This window comes from Mercenaria mercenaria, chromosome 2 (genome assembly GCF_021730395.1).
Source record: "Mercenaria mercenaria strain notata chromosome 2, MADL_Memer_1, whole genome shotgun sequence".
Taxonomy (NCBI): domain Eukaryota; kingdom Metazoa; phylum Mollusca; class Bivalvia; order Venerida; family Veneridae; genus Mercenaria; species Mercenaria mercenaria.
In genome coordinates this window covers 57,210,646-57,233,709 of record NC_069362.1, presented here as the reverse complement: position 1 = coordinate 57,233,709, position 23,064 = coordinate 57,210,646, and the positions used below count along the sequence as shown (strand labels likewise).

The following is a 23,064-nucleotide window of genomic DNA, read 5'->3' as shown; positions in this document are numbered from 1 at the left end:
GCCAAATAAATCTGTTGACATAAATGAAATTTCAGATCAGTATCTTCATTAGTTACGGAGATATACCCATTTTAATTTGAAACAAGAGCCATGTTAGACATGGCTAATCCCCCCGCCGGGCATATTATAATTGAAGGCTAAAGTTCCTGGCAAGTTAGTGTCTGAAAGCATTAATTTTGGGGAAAGCTTTGAAGAACCCTTTAGCTGTGGTCCGTGTAAGGGGTTTTAAAGATGTGGAAGAAAGAATAAGTCAGTGGTGAGGTGGTTTACTGCTAAATTTTATTAATTTTCATGAACAGTACAGCTATGATGTTTTTCTATATGGCTACTGTAACAAGAGATCACAGAGTGATCTTGGCGCCCACCAATGTGTCATTTTTGTGTGTTCCAAATTTCAAGACTTCCTGACTAGCTCAAGGTCAAATTTCATTTCCGTACACAACACTGTGCATGTGGTCTAAATTCGAAAGCTGTAACTTGAGAAATGTGAAAGTAGGTCACTAGATCAATTTCAAGGACAAAGTTCTTTGTACACAAATCTATGCATGTGCACCAATTTTGAAGACTGTAGTTTGAGAAATTTGAAAGTAGGTCACTAGGTCAATCTTAAGGTTAAAGTTTATTTCGGTACACAAAACTATGCAAGTGGTCCAAATTTGAAGGCTGTAGCTTGAGAAATGAGAAAGTAGGTCACTAGGTCAAAATCAAGGTCAAATTTCACTTCACAACACTCTATGCATGTGGTCCAAATTTGAAGCCTGTTCCTCCAAAAATGTGAACGTAGGTCACTAGGTCAATATCAAGGTCAAAGTTTGTTTCGGTACACAATCCTATTCATGTGGTCTAAATTTGAAGCCTATAGCTACAGAAATCTGAAAGTAGGTCACTAGGTCAATCTTAAGGTCAAAGTTCATTTTGGTACATAAAACTATGCAAGTGGTCCAAATTTGAAGGCTGTAGCTTGAGAAATGTGAAAGTAGGTCACTAGGTCAAAATCAAGGTCAAATTTTATTTCGGAATACAAAACTATGCATGTGGTCCAAATTTGAAGCCTGTACCTCCAAAAATGTGAAAGTAGGTCACTAGGTCAATGTAAAGGTCAAAGTTTGTTTCGGTTCACAAAACCATGCATGTGGTCCAAATTTGAAGGCTGTAGCTTGAGAAATGTGAAAGTAGGTCACTAGGTCAAAATCAAGGTCAAATTTTATTTTGGAATACAGAACTATGCATGTGGTCCAAATTTGAAGCCTGTACCTTCAAAAATGTGAAAGTAAGTCACTAGGTCGATGTAAAGGTCAAAGTTTGTTTCGGTACAATTACCATGCAGGTGGTCCAAATCTGAAGGCTGTAGCTTGAGAAATGTGAAAGTAGGTCACTGGGTCAAAATCAAGGTCAAATTTCATTTCGGAACACGACATTATGCATGTGGCCAAAATTTGAAGCATGTACCTTCAAAAATGTGAAAGTAGGTCACTAGGTCAATGTCAAGGTCAAAGTTTATTTCAGTGCACAAAACTATGCATGTGGTCCAAATTTGAAGGTTGTAGCTACAGAAATGTGAAAGTAGGTCACTAGGTCAAAATCAAGGTCAACTCATGTCAAGGTTCATCTTGCCACTCAAAACCATACATGTGGTCCAAATCTGAATGTTGTAGGTTATTGACAAGAAGTTTTTATAAGCTTTTCCCTAAATAAGTCTATATGAACCATGTGACCCCCAGGGCGGGCCATATTTGACCCTAGGGGGATAATTTTAAGAAACTTGGTAGAGAACCACTAGACGATGCTACATTACAAATATCAAAGCCCTAGGCTTTGTGGTTTGGACAAGAAGATTTTCAAAGTTTTTCCCTATATAAGTCTATCTAAACCATGTGACCCCCGGGGCGGGGCCATATTTGACCCTAGGGGGATAATTTGAACAATCTTAGTTGAAGACCACTAGATGATGTCACATACAAAATATCAAAGCCCTAGGCCCTGTGGTTTTGGACAAGAGGTTTTTCAAAGTTTTTCCCTATATAAGTCTATATAAACCATGTGACCCCCGGGGCAGGGCCATATTACACCCCAGGGAAATAATTTGAATCATATTGGTAGAAGACCACTAGATGATGCTTCATACCAAAAATCAAAGCCCTGGGCTCTGTGGTTTGGGGCAAGAAGATTTTCAAAGTTTTTAGAAATAAACAAAGGGCCATAACTTACTAAACATTTGTTGAACCAGTCTGATTTTCAGGGGGACACAACTAGGGTACCAATACATCATTCTGACAAAGTTTGGTCAAAATCCCCCTGGTAGTTTCTGAGGAGATGCGATAACGAGAAATTGTTAACGGAAGGACGGACGGAATGACGGACGGACGGACGGAAGGACGACGGACCACGGACGCAGAGTGATTTGAATAGCCCACCATCTGATGATGGTGGGCTAAAAAGAAGGAATGGAAAGCTAACAGGGAACAAGAGTGCCAGAATGTCACAATATACGCCCATCACAGCAAATTTCTTTACTCTAGCAGCTGTATTTGCAAATGGAATTTTAATTTTGTGGTTGTTTAGTAATTATTGTAAGTCTTGTTTTTCTAAGTACACAAAAAAACTCCTTACCAGGAAGAGATTGGTCAATACACCTCAAAATTGGATGTAGCATGCATGTTGTACTACAGAAAAGTGGTCTTGACTTTTCCCTACGACTAGTAATGAAAAAGTTACAATAAAAGCTATTTAAAGTAACAACAAAGGGAAGTAATTCTAAAGAAGGGAACTGCACATGACACTTCGTCTCATGATGGTGTATAATTGTGCCAAGTTACATCAAAATCCCTCCATGCATGAAGAAGAAATGCTTTGAACAAAGTCATTCTTGTATCTGACCTTTGGCCTCTAAGTGTGACCTTGACCTTAGACCTAGGGACCTGGATCTTGCGCATGACACTCCGTCTCGTGGTGGTGAACATTTGTGCCAAGTTATATCAAAATCCCTCTATGCATGAAGAAGAAATGCTCCGGACAAGGTTTTCATTCTTGTACCCTTTGACCTCTAAATGTGACCTTGACCTTAGACCTAGGGACCTGGTTCTTGCGCATGACACTCTGCCTCATGGTGGTGAACATATGTGCCAAGATATATCAAAATCCCTCCATGCATGAAGAAGATATGCTCCGGACAAATTTTTTTTAAGAAAATATGATAAAGGGGAATAACTCAAAAAATAGGCAAGGTACAGTTATTGTTCTTGACACCGCACTTCCTCCCAATGTGTTCTATCAGTGTATGAAGTTTGAAGAAAATCCCTACAGTACTTTTGGAGTTATGCTCCGGACAAATTTTTTTAAGAAAATAAGATAAAGGGGAATAACTCAAAAAATAGGCAAGGTAGAGTTATTGTTCTTGCACACTGCACTTCCTCTCAATGTGTTCTATCAGTGTATGAAGTTTGAAGAAAATCCCTCCAGTACTTTTGGAGTTATGCTCCGGACAAAGATTGTTGCGGACGGACGGACGGACAGACGGAGAGCATTTCTAATATCCCCTTCGCCTTTGGCGGGGGGGATAAATAAATAAAGGGAGGCAATTTGACATAAAATCAGTCCACAGTTATCTACCCTGATTGGCTCAGTCCAACTAATGACAATAATGAAATTTCAAATAAGTCCTAAAAGTACTTACTGATATAAATCCATTTTGATTACTATCAGGTGAGGTAATCAGATATAAAATAACTCTGGAACCTACGATTGGATCTGTTTTGTCATGGAATCCAAGATTTATTGTTGTTGAAGATATTTTGGAAGTTTGTATCAAACAAGTGAATGAAGTATTGCCATGCAATACAAAGTCCCCTACTGGAAGGCACCTAATTTTCTCTACTGCAGTATAACATCATGAACTGATATCTGTCAATGATGTATAAACAATATTGTACTATTATATACAATATGTTATAACAACACACCTGGATTAAAATGTGCATATATAAAAACCCACAGTTGTTTTCATATTGAAATGTTTTTGCCGATTATAAAAAAGTTATCATATAAGTTATTTATAGTACCAACAAAGGGAAATTAATCTTAAAAAAAAAAAAAAAAAAAAAAAAAAATCTATATAGTATAAGTCCACAAGAAACTCTTTACCAGGTAGAGATAGGTCAAAATACACCTAAAAAATGGATGTAACATGCATGTTGTATCACAGAAAAGTGGTCTCGATTTTTCTCTACGGCCAATAATAAAAAAGTTACAATAAAATCTATTTATAGTAATAACAAAGGGGCGTAATTCTAAAAACAAGGGTGCCTCATGGTGGTGAACATTTGGTCCAAGTTACATCAAAATCCCTCAATGCATGAAGAAGAAATGCTCCGTACAAAGTCATTCTTGAATTTGACCTATGACTTCTAAATATGACCTTGACCTTAGACCTAGGGACCTGGTTTTTGCGCATGACAATCCGTCTTATGTTGGTTACATCAAAATCCCTCCATGCATGAAGAAGAAATGCTCCAGACAAAGTCATTCTTGTGTCTGACCTTTGGTCTCTAAGTGTGACCTTGACATTAGACCCTGGGCTTGGGTTTTGCGCATAACATGTTGTCTCATCCGGGGGAATATTTGTGCCAACTGATATCTAAATCCTGTTTTGCATGACAAAGTTTTAGACTGGACAGGAAAAAAATCCTACTGACCTTTGATCTCAAAGTGTGACCTTGACCTTTAAGCTAGGGTACTGGGTGTTGCGCATGACATGTCATCTCATCATGGGGAACAATTATGCCAAGTGATATTGTAATCCCTTGATGGATGACAGAGTTCTGGATCGGACAGGAAAAAAAAATTATTGACCTTTGACCTCCAATTGTGACCTTGACCTTTGAGCTAAGGGTCCGGGATTTGCGCACGACACGTCGTCTCATCATGGGGAACATTTGTGCCAAGTAATATTAAAATCCCTTAATGAATGTCAGAGTTATGGACCGGACACGAAACAGACCCTGTTCATGCTATGTTAACATTTGACTGCTAAGTGTGACCTTGACCTTTGAGCTAGGGGTCTGAAAGTTGTGCATGACACATCGTCTTATTATGAGGTACATTTGTGCCAAGTAATATTAAAATCCCTTCATGGACCGCAGAGTTATGGACCGGACAGGAAAAAAGCCCTGTTGACCTTTGACCTCAAATTGTGACCTTGACCTTTAAGCTAGGTGTCCAGGTTTTGCGCATGACATGTCGTCTCATCACGGGGAACATTTGTGCCAAGTAATATTAAAATCCCTTCATGGATGGGAGAGTTATGGACCGGACAGGAAAAAAGCCCTGTTGACCTCTGACCTCCAACTGTGACCTTGACCTTTAAGCTAGGGGTCCGGGTTTTGCGCATGACACGTCGTCTCATCATGGGGAACATTTGTACCAAGTAATATTAAAATCCCTTCATGGATGGGAGAGTTATGGACCGGACAGGAAAAAAGCCCTGTTGACCTTTGACCTCCAATTGCGACCTTGACCTTTGAGCTAGGGGTCCGGGTTTTGCGCATGACACGTCGTCTCATCATGGGGAACATTTGTGCCAAGTAATATTAAAATCCCTTCATGGATGACAGAGTTATGGACCGGACACGAAATTGCGGACGGACGGACGGACGGACGGATGGAATGATGGAAAAGCGCATTCCTATAGTCCCTGAAACTGGTTTTCAACCAGTAGGGGACAAATAAAACCATAAATGAAGTATCTATATGGCTGCAAAAGCCAAAATAGCCAATTCTGGACCTTTAAGGGGCCATAACTCTGGAACCCATGATGGAAACCGGCTCAGTTCAAGAAAGGAACCAAGATCTTGTGGTAATACAAGTTGTGTGCAAGTTTGGTTAAAATCAAATCATAAATGAAGTTGCTATTGTGCAGACAAGGTCAAAATAGCTAATTTTAGCCCTTTCAGGGGCCATAACTCTGGAACCCATTAAGGGATCTGGCCAGTTTAAAAAAGGAACCGAGATCTTATGGTGACACAAGTTTTGTGCAAGTTTGATTAAATTCAAATCATAAATGAAGCTGCTATTGTGCAGACAAGGTCAAAATAGCTAATTCTGGCCCTTTCAGGGGCCATAACTCTGGAACCCATAAAGGAATTTCGCCAGTTGAAGAAAGGATCCAAGATCTTATGGTGACACAAGTTGTGTGCAAGTTTGGTTAAAATAAAATCATAAATGAAGCTGCTATTGTGCAGACAAGGTCAAAATAGCTAATTCTGGCCCTTTCAGGGGCCATAACTCTGGAACCCATATTGGAATCTGGCCAGTTCAAGAAAGGAACCAAGATCTTATGGTGATACAAGTTGTGTGCCAGTTTGGTAAAAATCAAATTATAAATAAAGCTGCTATTGTGCAGACAAGGTCAAAATAGCTAATTTTGGCCCTTTCAGGGGCCATACCTCTGGAACCCATAATGGGATCTGGCCAGTTCAGGAAAGGAACCAAGATCTTATGGTGATACAAGTTGTGTGCAAGTTTGGTTAAAATAAAATCATAAATGAAACCACTATCGTGCAGAAAAGAAATTGTTGACGGACGCACGGACAGACTGACGACGGACTAAGGGTGATCACAAAAGCTCACCCTATGTGACAGGTGAGCAAAAAATAAAAGGGAAGTAATTAAAAACAAATTATTCTAAGTGAACAAAAAAAGGAATCTGCTAAATAAAAACTAGAGCTGTCACAGGAGAGACAAAATATATGCCCACAATATGGCCTTGTTACAGAACTAAACAAGAGCATCGCCTTGCGGGTGCTGACGCTCATCTGATTTTTTTTTGTATAATAGAAAAATTGTCCTACCCATGATTTTCTAAGTCCAAAAAGGGCCATAATTCTTGCAACAAGAGGACCATGACCATGAACTTGACTTAGATATCATCAAGGTGAACATTCTGACCAATAATCATGAAGATCTCATGAAAAATATGGCCTCTAGAGAGGCCACAAGGTTTTTCTATTTTTAGATCTACTGACCTAGTTTTTAGCCCCACGTGACCCAGTTTCGAACTTGACCTAGATATCTTCAAGGTAAACACTCTGACCAATTTTCATGAAGATCCATTGAAAAATATCACCTCTAGAGAGGTCACAAGGTTTTCCTATTTTTAGACCTACTGACCTAGTTTTTGACCGCACGTGACCCATTTTCGAACTTGACCTAGATATCATCAAGGTGAACATTCTGACCAATTTTCATGAAGATCCATTGAGAAATATGGCCTCTAGAGAGGTCACAATGTTTTTCTATTTATAGATCTACTGACCTAGTTTTTGACCCCACATGACCCAATTTTGAACTGAACATTCTGACCAATATTCATGAAGATCTCATGAAAAATATGGCCTCTAGAGAGGTCACAAGGTTTTTCTATTTTTAGATCTACTGACCTAGTTTTTAACCCCACGTGACCCAGTTTTGAACTTGACCTAGATATCATCAAGGTGAACATTCTGACCAATTTTCATGAAGATCCATTGAGAAATATGGCCTCTAGAGAGGTCACAAGGTTTTTCTATTTTTAGACCTAATGACCTAGTTTTTGACCCTACGTGACCCAGTTTCGAACTTGACCTAGATATCATCAAGGTAAACATTCTGACCAATATTCATGAAGATCTCATGAAAAATATGGCCTCTAGAGAGGTCACAAGGTTTTTCTACTTTTAGACCTACTGACCTAGTTTTTGAACCCACGTGACCCAGTTTCGAACTTGACCTAGATATCATCAAGGTGAACATTCTGACCAATTTTCATGAAGATCTTATGAAATATATGGCCTCTAGAGAGGTCACAAGGTTTTTCTATTTTTAGACCTACTGACCTAGTTTTTGATGGCACGTGACCCAGTTTCGAACTTGACCTAGATATCATCAAGATGAACATTCTGACCAACTTTCATAAAGATCCCATGAAAAATGTGACCTCTAGAGTGGTCACAAGCAAAAGTTTACGGATGCACGGACGGACGACGGACACCGCGCGATCACAAAAGCTCACCTTGTCACTTTGTGACAGGTGAGCTAAAAAGCAGGATGGAGTTATGTTTCTTGATGTACATAGTCAGCTTATGATGGTGAACAACTGTTGAAAGTTTCAAACCAATAGCTTGAATAGTTTAGGAGAAAAGCTGACCTAAAGATAAAACTTAACAAGAGCTCATCGAACACGAAATGCCCCCCTTGATGCATTTAGTAACTGCACAAGGAACAGAAATTATATGCTTACTGTAAACAAAAGTACTACCATTCTGGTTTAATCTGACCTTGACCTTTAACCTATTAACCTAACAAGAGATTACAGATTGATCTTGGCGCCATCCACTGAGCCATTTTTGAATGTTCCAAATTTCAAGACTAGCTCAAGGTCAAAATCAAAGTCAAATTTCATTTAGGTACAAAACAATGTGTATGTGGTCCAAATTTGAAAGCGGTGGCTTGGGGAAATGGGGAAAGCAGGGCACTAGATCAATTTCAAGGTAAAGTTCATTTCGGTAAACAGAACTATTCATGTGCTTCAAATTTGGAGGCTGTAGCTTGAAAAAATGTGAAATTGGGGTACCAGAAAAAATCAATGTAAAATTTCAATTCAGAACACAAAAATATGCAGGCAGTCCAAATTTGAAGCCTGTACTTTCAAAATGTAAAAGTAGGTCACTGGGGTCAATCTTAAGATCAAAGTTCATTTCGGTACACAAAAACTCGCATGTGGTTAAAATTTTGAAGGCTGTAGCTTGAGAAATGTGAAAGTAGGTCATAGGTCAAAATCAAGGTCAAATTTTATTCGGAACACAAAATATGCAAGTGGTAAAAAATTTAAAGCCTGTACCTTCGAAATGTGAAAGTGGGGTCACTGGGGTCAATCTCAAGATCAAAGTTCATTTCAGTACACAAAAGTACATGTACGCTTGTGGTTCAAATTTGAAGGCTGTAGCTTGAGAAATGGGGAAACTAGGTCATTTGCGTCAAAATCAAGGTAAACTTTTATTTGGAAACCAAAAAACTTGCATGTGGTCCAAATTTGAAACCTGTACCTTCAAAAATGTAAAAGTTGGTCACTAGGTAAATAACAAGGTCAAAGTTTTTTTCAGTACACAAACCTATGTATGTGGTCCAAATTTGAAGGCTGTAGGTACAGAAATGTGAAAGTGGGTTTTCACTAGGTCAAGTTTCAAGGTCAACTCATGTCAAGGTTCATCTTGCCACTCAAAACTTTTACTTTGTGGTCCAAATTTGAATGATGTAATTTTATGGCATGAAGATTCTAAGTTTTTCCCTATATAAGTCTATTTGAACCATTTGCCCTCTGAGGCAGGGCCATATTTGCCCCGAGAGGGATAACTTGAACAAACATGGTAGAGAACCACTAAATGATGCTACATTCAAAATACCAAAGCCATAGACTTTGCGGGTTTGGACAAGAAGATTTTCAAAGTTTTTCCCTATATAAGTTTTATGTAAACCTGGGACCCCCAGGGCGGAGCCATATTTGACCCTAGGGGAATAAATTTGAATAATCTTAGTAGGGATCACTAGATGATGTCATATACAAAATATCAAAGCCCTAGGCCTGTGGTTTTGGACAAGAGGTTTTTCAAATTTTTTCCTATATAAGGCTATATAAACCATGTGACCCTAGGGGTGGGGCCATATTTGACCCCAGGGAAATAATCTGAACATCTTGGTAGAGGACCACTAAAATTTTGTACATACCAAATATCAAAGCCCTAGGCCCTATGGTTTTGGACAAAAAAGATCAGAAAACCATTTAACTGTTCCCGACCATCTGACCTTGGCCTTTACCTAATGACCTCAAAATCAATAGGGGTCATCTGCTGGTCATGGCCAACCTAACTATCAATTTTTTGACACTAAGCCCCAAACATTCTTGAGTTATTGCCTGGAAACCATTTTATGTTCCTGGGGCACTGTGACCTTGACCTTTGAAATACTGACCTCAAAATCAATAGGGGTCACCCCGCTGGGTCATGACCAACCTCCCTATCAACTTTCGTGACCCTAGGCCTAAGCGTTCTTGAGTTATCATCAGAAACTGTTTTTATGTTCGGGTCACTGTGACCTTGACCTTTGACATACTGACCTCCCAAAAACAATAGGGGTCACCCGCTGGTCATGGGCCAACCTCCCTATCAACTTTCGTGACCTAGGCCTAAGCGTTCTTGAGTTATCATCCGGAAACTGTTCTATGTTCAGGGTCACTGTGACCTTGACCTTTAACATACTGACCTCAAGATCATAGGGGTCACCTGCTGGTCATGACCAACCTCCCTATCAACTTTTGTGGGCCCTAGGCCTAAGCGTTTTTTGAGTTATCATCCAGAAAACTGTTTTATGTTCAGGGTCACTGTGACTTTGACTTTGACATACTGACCTCAAAATCAAAAGGGGTCACCTGCTGGTCATGACCAACCTCCCCATCAACTTTCGTGACCCTAGGCCTAAGCGTTCTTGAGTTATCATCCGGAAATGTTTACTGTTTAGGGTCACTGGACCTTGCCTTTTAACATACTGACCTCAAAAAAACAATGGGGGGTCATCTGCTGGTCATTACCAACCTCCCTATCAACTTTCATGATCTAGGCCAAGTGTTCTTGAGTTTTATCATCCCGGGAAAACCCTTTTACTGTTCAGGGTCACTGTGACCTTGACCTTTAACATATGACTCAAAATCAATAGGGGTCATCTGCTGGTCATTACCAACCTCCCTATCAACTTTCATGATCCTAGGCCCAAGTGTTCTTGAGTTATCATCCAGAAACCATTTTACTATTCAGGGTCACTGTGACCTTGACCTTTGACATACAGACCTCAAAATCAATAGGGGTCATCTGCAGGTGATGACCAACCTCCCTATCAACTTTCATGATCCTAGGCCCAAGCGTTCTTGAGTTATCATCCGGAAACGGATAGGTCTACGTTCCGACCGCAGGGTTTTCCCGGACGCAGGTTTTCTGCGTCCCTGACGCGCTTTTACTGCTTTGAACTCGCATTTTTTAGTGCCTCTGCGTCCCACTGGACCCGCAAGATCGGTCACGAAACTCCTTTGCACTGAAGCCTCCTTTGCGCAGAAACCCATGTAAAATGCGCAGTTTTTTACCACCGGGACCATCCCCAAATCGTGGGTGCTCATTATACACAGGTATAAACGATTTTCCAACTTCAAAACAAGTTTGTTATCGATGTTCGCCATTTTGGTAAAGGGAAACTACTCTCCGCGCTTACTGTCACCGCTAAAATCTAAGATTGCCGTTACGTTCCGTAAAAGATCGAATGTTTTTTGTTTTTTTCATTAAACAAAATTAATTTCATATAAATTTAAGGTATTTTGATGAAAAAATATTAATAAATCACAGAAATTATAATACTAATTAAGGATCGATTATTATCTTTAACCGAGATAAAACTGTGAACAACATAATTGACACGAGGTGACACGTTAATTGCCAGTAATTACTGGCTATTTGATCATAACAAAAAGACTATAACACATTTTGTAATCGGTCTGAATTGAGAAGCTCATGCCATTTTGAAAGGTACCATTCCGAAATACTGAATCAACTGCTATCTAAATTAAAAAGATACAATTAAGTTCATTCTGTTTTAGGGTAAATTTTTATAGTAATAATGTCTATTTTCAAGATCAATAATTTGTGGACCCCCAAAAATTATTAGGGACCCTTAAATTAGCAGCCATGGGAGTCCATGGACTCCCAAATAAAAAACACGAGGGAAAACCCTGCGACCGACCGACCGACCGACATCTGCAAAACAATATACCCCTCCTTTTTCAAAGGGGGGCATAATAAATCTGAAATTTTCTAAGTCCAAAAGGGGCCATAAGTCTTGCAAAAAGCAGGACAAAGTTATGTTTCTTGCTGTACATGGTCAGCTTATGATGGTGAACAAGTGTTGCAAGTTTTAAAGCAATAGCTTTGATAGTTTATGAGAAAAGCTGACAAACATATTACTCAACCAAGAAAACTGATTTTCTAAGTCCAAAAGGGGCAATAATTCTTGAAAAAAGCAGGATGGAGTTATGTTTCTTGATGTACAGGTCAGCTTATGATGGTGAACAAATGTTGCAAGTTTCAAAGCAATAGCTTTGATAGTTTAAGAGAAAAAGTTGACCTAAACATAAAACTTAACCAAGAAATCTGATATTTTCTAAGTCCAAAAGAGGCCATAAATCTTGCAAAAAGCAGGATGGAGTTATGTTTCTTGCTGTGCAGGGTCAGCTTATGATGGTGAACAAGTGTTGCAAGTTTTAAAGCAATAGCTTTGATAGTTTAGGTGAAAAGCTGACCTAAACATAAAACTTAACCAAGAAATCTGATCTTTTCTAAGTATAAAAGGGGCCATAAATCTTGCAAAAAGCAGGATGGAGTTATGTTTCTTGATGTACAGGGTCAGCTTATGATGGTGAACAAGTGTTGCAAGTTTCAAAGCAATAGCTTTGATAGTTTAGGAGAAAAGTTGACCTAAACATAAAACTTAACCAAGAAATCTGATATTTTCTAAGTACAAAAGAGGCCATAAATCTCGCAAAAAGCAGGATGGAGTTATGTTTCTTGTTGTACATGGTCAGCTATTGATGGTGAACAAGTGTTGCAAGTTTCAAAGCAATAGCTTTTATAGTTTAGGAAAAAAAGCTGACCTAAACATAAAACTTAACCAGGCAACGCCGACACTGATCAAGTGATGACAATAACTTATAATTTTTTTTCAAAAAATCAGATGAGCTAAAAAATGTCGAAGGCAAACTTGCTTGACCTTTGACCTGCTGATCTCAAAACCAATAGGGGTCATCTCCTGGACATTACCAACCTCCCTATTAAGTTTCGTGATCCAAGGCCCAAGTGTTCTGAAGTTATTGTCCGAAAACCGTTTAAATTCAAAAGCCTTGTCAACTGAATGAATACCAAAGTCGAAAAAGGGGCATTATTTTGAAAAAATGGGAAACAGGGTTATGAAACCTGCACAGTGCTTATCAGCTCATGACAGTGGACAAGTGTGTGAAGTTTCAATCCATTCCCATTAGTGGGTACTGAGATACCAGCTTATATATAAGAATTTAACCAAAAAACTGCAAAGTTGAAAAAGGGGCATAATTCTGTAAAAATCCAAAGTACAGTTATTGAACCTTTGCAATGCTTGTCATATCATGACAGTGAACAAGTATGTGAAGTTTCAATCCTTTCCCATTAGTGGGTACTTAGATACCAGCTTACATACAAAAACTTAACCAAAAACTGCTAAGTCAAAAAAGGGGCATAATTTTGAAAAAATGCAAAGTAGAGTTACTGGACCTGCACACTGCATGTCAGATCATTACAGTGAACAAGTGTGTGAAGTTTCAATCCATTCCCATTTGTTGATAGTGAGATACCAGCTTACATACAAAACCTTAACCAAAAACTGCTAAGTCAAAAAAGGGGCATAATTTTGTAAAAAAGCAAAATAGAGTTATGGAACCTGTGCAATGTAAGTCAGTTTATCACAGTGAATAAGTGTATGAAGTTTCAATCCATTCCCACAAGTGGTTACTGAGATACCAGCTTACAACAACAAGAGCTTGTAGAACACGAAATGCCCCCCCTCCCCCCCCCCCAATTTGATGCATTCAGTAATTGCATAAGGAACAGAAATTATCTGGTCACTGTGCATAAAAGTTCTACAGTTCTTTGTCAAAGTGACCTTGACCTTTGACCTACTGACCTCAAAATCAACAGGGGTCATCTGCTGGTCATGATAAACCTCCCTATTAAGTTTCATGATCCTAGGCCCAAGCATTCTCAAGTTATCGTCTAGACACATTTTAACAGTTTCAGGTCACTGTGACCTTGACCTTTAACCTATTGACCTCAAAATAATGAGAGGTCATCTGCTGGTCATGATCAACCTATTAAGTTTTGTGATCCTAGGCCCAAGCGTTCTCAAGTTATCATCTGGAAACGGTTTTACTGTTCCGGATCACTGTGTCCTCGACCTCTGGCCTGCTGACCTCAAAATCAATATGGGTAATCTGCTGGTCATGACCAACCTCCCTATCAATTTTCGTGATCCTAGGCCAAAGCGTTCTTTAGTTATCATCAGGAAACTGTTCATGGTCACTATGTCCTTGACCTTTGACCTACTGACTTCAAAATCATTAGGGGTCATCTGCTGGTAATGACTAACCTCCCTATTAAGTTCCATGATCCTAGGCACAAGCATTCTTGAGTTATCATACGGAAACAGTTTAAAACAGTTCTGGGTCACTGTGACCTTGACCTTTGACCTACTGATCTCAAAATCAATAGGGGTCATTCGCTGGTTATGACCAACCATCATATCATCTTTCATGATCCTAGGCCAAAGCAGTCTAGAGTTATCATCCGGAAACCGTTATACTGTTCCTGGTCACTGTGACCTTGACCTTTGACCTACTTACCTCAAAATCAATAGGGGTCATCTGCTGGACATGACCAACCTCCCTAACAACTTTCATGATCTTAGGCCCAAGCATTCTTGAGTATCATTCGGAAACGGATTGGTCTACATACCGACCGACGGACATCTGCAAAACAATATACTCCTTTCTTCTTCAAAGGGGGCATTAAAACTTAACCAAATCGGGACGCGGATGCGGATGCCGATGCACGGGCAAGTCCAATAGCACTACTATTCTTTGAATAGTCGAGCTAAAAATCTAAGTTAAAAAGGGGCAAAACTCTGTCAAAATTCAATCAGAGTTATGGGAATTGTTTCTCCTGGTGTAGACTTTGATAGTAAATAACTATTTTAAGTTTCAAGTAAAAAGCTTTGATAGTAACAGAGATATTTGACTTTATCAAAAACTTTTAACAAAAAATTCTAAGTCAAAAAGGGGCATAACTCCATCAAAATTAAAATCAAAGTTATGGGGATTGTTTCTCCTGGTGTAGACTTTGAAAGTAAATAACTATTTTAAGTTTCAAGTCAATAGCTTTGATAGTAACAGAGATATTTGATGTTATCAAAAACTTTAACAAAAAAAATCAAAGTTAAAAAGCGACATAACTCTGTCAAAATTCAAATCAGAGGTATGCGGACTGTTTCTCCAGGTGTAGGCTTTGATAGTAAATAAGAATTTTAAGTTTCAAGACAATAGCTTTGACAGTAACCGAGACATTTGACTTTATCAAAAACTTTAACCAACGGCGACACCGACACTAGGGTGAGTGCAATAGCTCTACTTTTTCTTCGTAAAGTCCAGCTAAAAATTCTGGAATGAACACTGAGTATTTGTGAGGTAACAGCAGTGGTACAGAGGAAACAGCATTAGCTGCTAAGAAACAGCAGTGGCTGTGAAGAACAAGCAGGCTGAGAAACAGCAGTACTTGCTGAGAAACATTAAGTTGGCTGGTAAATGTGCAAGCCAATGTGCACTATTTAAGAAATAATATATATAGTTTTAACGTTATTAATACATGGAAAGAGGTTACATCTTCGCAGAATAATCTAGAGGACGTAGCCCAAGTGAATTATTCTGGCAACGTATAACCAATTTTGAGTGTATTAATTTAGGTAAAACATGATTTTGCTATACATTATTTCTATTCTAATGTGCTCTTAATCTAAAACAGTAGATAAAATAGTAGCGTTCTTAACTGGTCGCAACAAAAACATTGAGGTCATGGTATGTTAACGTGACATCATTTTAACCTTAGCGTGTTTTAACAGAAACAAGCATATTAGCATACAAATTAACCTGCAACAAGAGGGTCATATTGGCCCTTGATAGCTCACCTGAGTTACACTGCTTGCTTGAACAATTTTGGAAGAAAATTATGCAAGGAAAATGTCTGCAAAATTATTACAAATATGTAGTAGTTTCTGACAATGATTTTAAAATTGGGCCTGCTGTTTCTGACAAGAACATTTTATGCTTCCAATATATACATATAGGGAAGAAGTGACCAAACTTCCTGGCAGCCATGTTTCTTGATGAATCAAAATAACTGGAAAAATCTTTGTAGAGTTTCACACAAGGACTAGACTATTTGTGTGAAATTATTTTAAAATCGGGCAAGCAGTTTCACATAAGAAGATTTTTAAAGTTTCCAATATATACATATAGGGAAAACTGACCACACCCTTTTGCGGCAATGTTTTTTGACAAATCAGGATAATTTCAACAAACAGCGGTTTAGGAAGAGATGTCTTTTTACTCTGGCAGCCCCTATGTGCAACCAAATGGAGCCATTTTAAAAAATTTGAAAGTAGACCATGCAAGGAACATCCAGGCCAAGTTTCATCAAATTCCATTCATTGGTTTTGAAAAAGACGTTGTTTGAAGAAATTGTTGATGATGGACAGATAATGGACACAGCCTGATCACAATAACTCACCACGAGCACTTTGTGCTCAAGTGAGCTAAAAGGAGGATCTAATGAATTTACCAGTCAACTGGTATTGTTACAAATCACACAGCCAGCATCAGAGCTTTCTAATTTATCAACCAACTTGCACTGTAAATAGTTGACCAGTGAAAATTTACCTGTGTCTGATGGTCTTATGCCTCGCCTTCCTCCCCCTTCTCCAAAAGTCCTGAAATAAATCAACTACAATGTATGTTTGCTTCAAATTCCAGAGTAACTAGATGTGTGTCCATAGGACAAAGGAGGTCTCCACTCCTGTCATTGTACATGGTTTCATGACTTTTGGTGAAATATTTTTAGGACATATGCAACACAGACTTTTAAGCACTTCATGTGTATTTTTCACTAAGTGAAGGACCATAACTATGGTCTGGCTGAGTGAAATCCCAAAGAGTACACCAGGTGCACAACTTTACATGCTATATATTAACCCTTTAATTAGGGATGGGAACGAATACTGAAATCAATATTCGAATATTCGGTTTGCCATATTCGAATATATTCGAATATTCGGTTAGTTTTAATGGAAGCTTTAAATTCTTATTAAGTGATTGACATATATACAACGTATTCGTTTGTTTAAAGCGTGGATCATCGTAAATAAGGCCAAAAACTGTTTGTTTCGGGTAACCCGATCTTACATAGCAAAACCTGCCGATCCTAGCGTTTTATTTCACGATTCTGTCAGTATAATCATGAACATATTTAACTAATTCAGTGTTTTAGCTTCAAAATGATACAAAATATCAAAATGATTATAATTTAGACCGTCGCAATTTTATCTATATATAGCAGGCCGCCCCATTTAACCACGTGACGCGCTGTTGTATTACCGCCGCCATTTTTAAAAATTTCAATAGTCGTGTAAAAATCGTCGTGTAAAAAGCAAGTAAGGCAGACTTAAACCTCCTTCAACATGAACTTATGCATCAAACATATGTTTTTCTTGATTTTATTATTAACTACTTCAATGTGTAATTCGAACACAGCCGATTGCGGATGAAAACCGTTTCTGCGGATGGTCTGAAACGTCGTACAAAATATTGTGAAAAGATCGACAATATCTACAAGTTTGGTATTGTTTTCGAAAAAAAATTCTACAACTTGTTACATAAAACAGGCGCCAATAAAAATGAACAAAAGATAAAAATATATCACATTTGCGCCTAATACAAACTGTTAATCCGTAGCGATGACCCCAGGTAATTATGCATTGCAATTTTCTTGTTAATTGGACATCTTTTGACATGCATCTGACACATTGACGCCTGTTGCAAACTGTTAATCCGTAACGATGGCCCCTGCCAATTATGCATTGCTATTTTCTTGTTAATTGGACATCTTTTGATACGCGATAAACTAACATGACATGGTTTTATTCTGTAGAATTAGCATGCTCATATTGCCCAAAATCAATGATACTTATTTTGAAAAAAAATAATTACAATAATTTACGAATATTCGAATTTGATTTTCATATTCGAATATTCGACCGATTTTCGAATGTTCGAATATTCGTTCCCATCCCTACCTTTAATATTTTATGACTGGTCTAGGCTTTTTGAGATACATGGGACACATACCGGTACTTTTATTTTTTCACCGAGTCAAGGGTCATAACTCTGGTCTTTTAAAGTGAAATAAAAAACAAGAGGGTCATAGTGGCTTTTAGTCGCTCACCTGACCTTGAATAAACATGACACACTGAATCATGATCAGCATATAAAAACATAAAACAGGTCAAGTGCCCACATTTAAAGAAATCTGAGTGAGGACCTTACAATGATTCTACATACCAAGTTTGATGGAGATTCATCAAGCAGTCCAGGCAAAGAACTCGTTTAAAGGTATTTCTATTTTTAGCTCTAGCAGCCCCTAACACGGACTAAGTGCCCCCATTTGAACAATATTGATAAAGAAGCTACCAATGATGCAAACAGACCAAATCTAATGAGACTCCATGAAGTTGTTCATGAGAAGAAGTTGCTTAAAAGTTTTATAATGTTAACATCTACCAGCCCCTATAAAAGGGACAAAGTGCCCCTATTTGAACAAAATTGGGAGAAGACCTTACCACAGATACAACAGACCAAGTGTGATAATGATCCATGATGTGGTTCATGAGTAGGTTAAATGTTTTTTCTGTTTTTAGTTTTAGCAGCCTCTAAAAGGGGCAAAGTGCTCTCATTTAACCACATTTGGGAGTTGAAGACAGAAGTGTTGGGCCATTGGCACTCTCTAACGAACCACAGCACCATGCAATATCACTATGACTACATTGCGTACGAAGAAGAAGAACCACATTTGAAGAGGACCTGAACAAAATCCTAGGTGCACAATTTCATATTCTGAATAATATTTCTATGATGTTTCATGAACCTAGGTCAAATATTTTTTCAGATATGTGCGACACAAACTTTTATGCCCTTTTATTCATATTTCCAACTTTGTCAAAGGCCATAACCCTGGTCTGGCTGAGTGGATCTCTAACAACTCCAGGTGCACAACTTCACATGCTGAATAATATTTCTGTAGTGTTTCCTAAAGTCACACAATATTTATGCTGCAGTAGTCGTGCATATTTCCCGATATAAAGCTAATAACCTATAATAACCTATAAATATTACAAGAGATCACAGAGTGATCTTGGTGCCCACCATTGAGCCATTTTTGAATGTTCCAAATTTCAAGACTAGCTCAAAGTCAAAGTTCATTTCGGTACACAAAACTGTGCATGTGGTCCATGCATGTGGACCAAATTTGAAAGCTTAAGAAATGTGAAAGTAGGTCACTAAATCAATTTCAAGGTCAAAGTTCATTTTGGTACACAAAACTATGCATGTGCTTCAAATCTGAAGGCTGTAGCTTGAGAAATGTGAAAGTAGGTCCTTGGTAAAAATCAAGGTCAAATTTCAATTCAAAACACAAAACTATGCAAGTGGTCCAAATTTGAAGCATGTAGCTTGAGAAATGTGAAATAGGTCACTAGGTCAATCTAAAAGGCCCAAAGTTCATTTTGGTACACAAAACTGCATGTGGCCCCAAATTTTGAAGGCTGTAGCTTGAGAAATGAAAAAGTGGTCACTATGTCAAATTCAAGGTCAAATTTCTTTTTCGGAACACAAAATTATGCATGTGGTCCAAATTTGAAGCCTGTACCTTCAAAAATGTGAAAGTAGGTCACTAGGTCAATATCAAGGTCAAAGTTTGTTTCGGTACACAAACCTATGCATGTGGTCCAAATTTGAAGGCTGTAGCTACAGAAATATGAAAGTAGGTCACTAGGTCAAGATCAAGGTCAACTCATGTCAAGGTTCATCTTGCCACTCAAAACTATACATGTGGTCCAAATTTGAATGTTGTAGGTTATGGACAATAAGATTTTTTAAGTTTGTCCCTATATAAGTCTATATGAGCCATGTGACCCCGGGACAGGGCCATATTTGACCCTAGAGGTATAATTTGAACAAACTTGGTAGAGAACCACTAGATGATGCTACATTACAAATATCAAACCCCTAGGCTTTTTTGGTTTGGACAAAAAAGTTTTCAAAGTTTTTCCCTATATAAGTCTATTTTAAACCATGTGACCCCCAGGGGGGGGTCATATTTGACCCTAGGGGAATAATTTGAACAATCTTAATAGAGGACCACTAGATGATGTCACATACAAAATATCAAAGCCCTAGGCCCTGTGGTTTTGGACAAGAAGTGTTTCAAAGTTTTTCCCTATATAAATCTGTGTAAATTATAACAAGAGGGCCATGATGGCCCTATATCGCTCAGCTGGTTAAATGGTTGCTATGAAGATTTGCATTTAAGCTTGACCCTGGAGTCATGATTTGAACAAACTTGGTAGAGATCCACTAGGCCCAATTTCTACTCACCAAATATCTAAGCTCTAGGACCCTTTTGGTTTATTTCTAGATATTTTGGAAGATTTTCCTATGTACAATCAAGTAACCCCTGGGGCGGGGTCAATTTGACGCCGGGGGTCATGATTTGAACAAATTTTGTAGATGTCCACTAGGCAATGCTACATGTGATATATATCTAAGCTCTAGGCCTTCTGGTTTATTTTTAGAATTTTTTTGAAGATTTTCCGATGTACAATTAAGTTACCGCTGGGGCGGGGTCAATTTTGACCTGGCGGTCAAGATTTGAACAAATTTTGTAGAGGTCCACTAGGCAATGCTACAAGTCAAATATCTAAGCTCTAGGCCTTCTGGTTTATTTTTAGAAAATTTTGAAGATTTTCCTATGTACAATCAAGTAACCCCATGGGCCGTGGTCAATTTGACCCCGGGGGCCATGATTTGAAAAAAAGTTTGTAGAAGTCTACTAGGCAATGCTACATGTCAAAGATCTAAGATCTAGGCCTTCTGGTTTATTTTTAGAAATTTTTTGAAGATTTTCCTATGTAAAATCAAGTGACCCCTGGGGTGGGGTCAATTTTGACCCCGGGATAATGATTTGAACAAATTTTGTAGAGGTCTACTAGGCAATGCTACATGTCAAATATCTAAGCTCTAGACCTTCTGGTTTATTTTTCAAATTTTTTTGAAGATTTTCCTATAGAAATCTATGTAAAATCAAGTGACCCAAGTGACCCCTGGGGCGGGGTCAATTTGGAATCCGGGGTCATGATTTGAACAACTTTACTGGAGGGCCACTAGGCAATGCTACAAGTCAAATATCTAAGCTCTAGGGCTTCTGGTTTTTGAGAAGAAGATTTTTTAAGATTTTCCTATGTAAAATCATATGACCCCTCGGGTGGGGTCAATTTTGACCCCGGGGTAATGATTTGAACAAACTTGGTAGAGGTCCACTAGGCAATGCTTCACACCAAATATCTAAGCTCTAGGTCTTCTGGTTTTTTATTTTTAGGAAATTTTTGAAGATTTTCCTATGTAAAATCAAGTGACCCCTGGGGCGGGGTCAATTTTGACCCCGGGGGAACCAGAGTTCTGCATGGAATTCAATTCTTTGAAAAGTTTTTGTAGAGCTCCACCCAAGGAACATTACTGTGAAGTTTCAAGTAAATCTGCCTGATGGTTTTGAAGAAGAAGATTTTTTTAGAAATTGTTGATGGACGACGCACTACGCACGACGGAAATCAAGCAGTCACAAGAGCTCACCTTGTTACTTCATGACAGGTAACCTAGAAATAAACAAAGGGCCTTAACTCACTCGAAAATTGTTGAACCAGTCTGATTTTCTGAGGGACATAACTAGGGTACCAATACAGCATTCTGACAAAGTTTGGTCAAAATCCCCCCATGAGTTTCTGAGGAGATGCAATGAGAAATTGTTAACGGACGGACGACGGACCATGGATGCAGAGTGATTTGAATAGCCCACCATCTGATGATGGTGGGCTAATAAAATCTGATACTGTAAACACCACTATATGAATTAACAACGTAAGTGTTATCTGGTGGGTGAAGCACTAATTTCAAAATCAGCTGAGAATGTCAAGAAAATATCGCAACATAGGTTTACTTTTTCTTCTGTACATTTCTATCATCGGCTCTCTTGACAGCAATGCTCGATCCTTGTACATTAGTCTTGTCTAACTCTTTTACAGCCTTGTCTGCATCCGGTTCACAAAGAAACTTGACAAATCTGCAAAACAGGCTATTAAACTTGGAATAAACACAGCTGGCTGCTGCTCACTTTATAAGTCTGTCTGAAGAGCGATAGTGACATCATATATTTTAATAGTAACATCATAATGAAAATATCTATGAACAGGAAAACTTTTATTCTGACGTATCTCTGAGATTATAAGAATCCATCACTGGTTGTTGGTGTAGATGGGAATATCTGGCTCTATGGTAACTGTTTAGTCAGTTAACAAGGCTTTGCTGAGTTACCAGTTTAACAAATTGAAATATGAGAGCCTGATATTCCTATCTGCACCTACAACCAGTGATAGAATCTTTTTCTTGCATGCCATATATTCAACAAATGACAGTTTTTAAAAGATGAAATGATACAAATGACTTTCATTATAAATAGCATTTTTATCTAACAACTGAATAACCAATAAAAGGTATACTGCTGAAAAAAGACTGTTAATGTACATAGCAATCAATGGACAGAATCTTATTAAAGGATGTAGAAAATGCAATATTTATATATCAGCAAAGGTCAGCCAAGTTTAAATAGATGGGATTTTGATGACTGGGATTTGGGCTGTCCCCAAAGTTAAAATGTACAGTTTGTTTACTTTGTTATGTATACATTTAGCATAAACATCCTTCAATTAATACTAACTGGCAGTTTAAAATAATACTTACGCAAATTTGTTGTATGGTGGCGACACTTTAGTTGTCTCTTTGACAATGATGCCCGATATTTCTCCATACGGAGAAAACATTTTGCCAATGTTCCGCTGAAATAATAAATGTGGGCATAAATAAACTATTTCTGGCAGGAAAGCAATCTTTACAAAACAAAAGATTGATTTCTTGTTAAAGCAAAGTTTGCCTCCACATCACACTTCATTTATTATATAATGAATGGAAGGGTAACCGGTTATACAATGTCTAGCCTTCTATCACTATCAGACGTGATACAATGTCTACAAATCCTAGTC

General features: G+C 38.3%; 1 protein-coding gene across 2 annotated transcripts in view; it reads right to left on the bottom strand.

The window, feature by feature from the left end:
• LOC123564010 (serine/threonine-protein kinase 31-like) overlaps window positions 1-23,064 on the bottom strand; it is an 88,250-nt gene that overhangs the window by 53,521 nt on the left and 11,665 nt on the right. For both annotated transcript variants that reach the window (XM_053536660.1, XM_053536661.1), the window contains exons 2-4: window positions 22,766-22,860; window positions 21,966-22,088; window positions 16,583-16,632 (exon numbers count right to left, since the gene is read on the bottom strand). In XM_053536660.1, coding sequence (XP_053392635.1) covers window positions 16,583-16,632; window positions 21,966-22,088; window positions 22,766-22,860 — 268 coding nt within the window. The remainder of the gene's footprint in view (window positions 1-16,582; window positions 16,633-21,965; window positions 22,089-22,765; window positions 22,861-23,064) is intronic.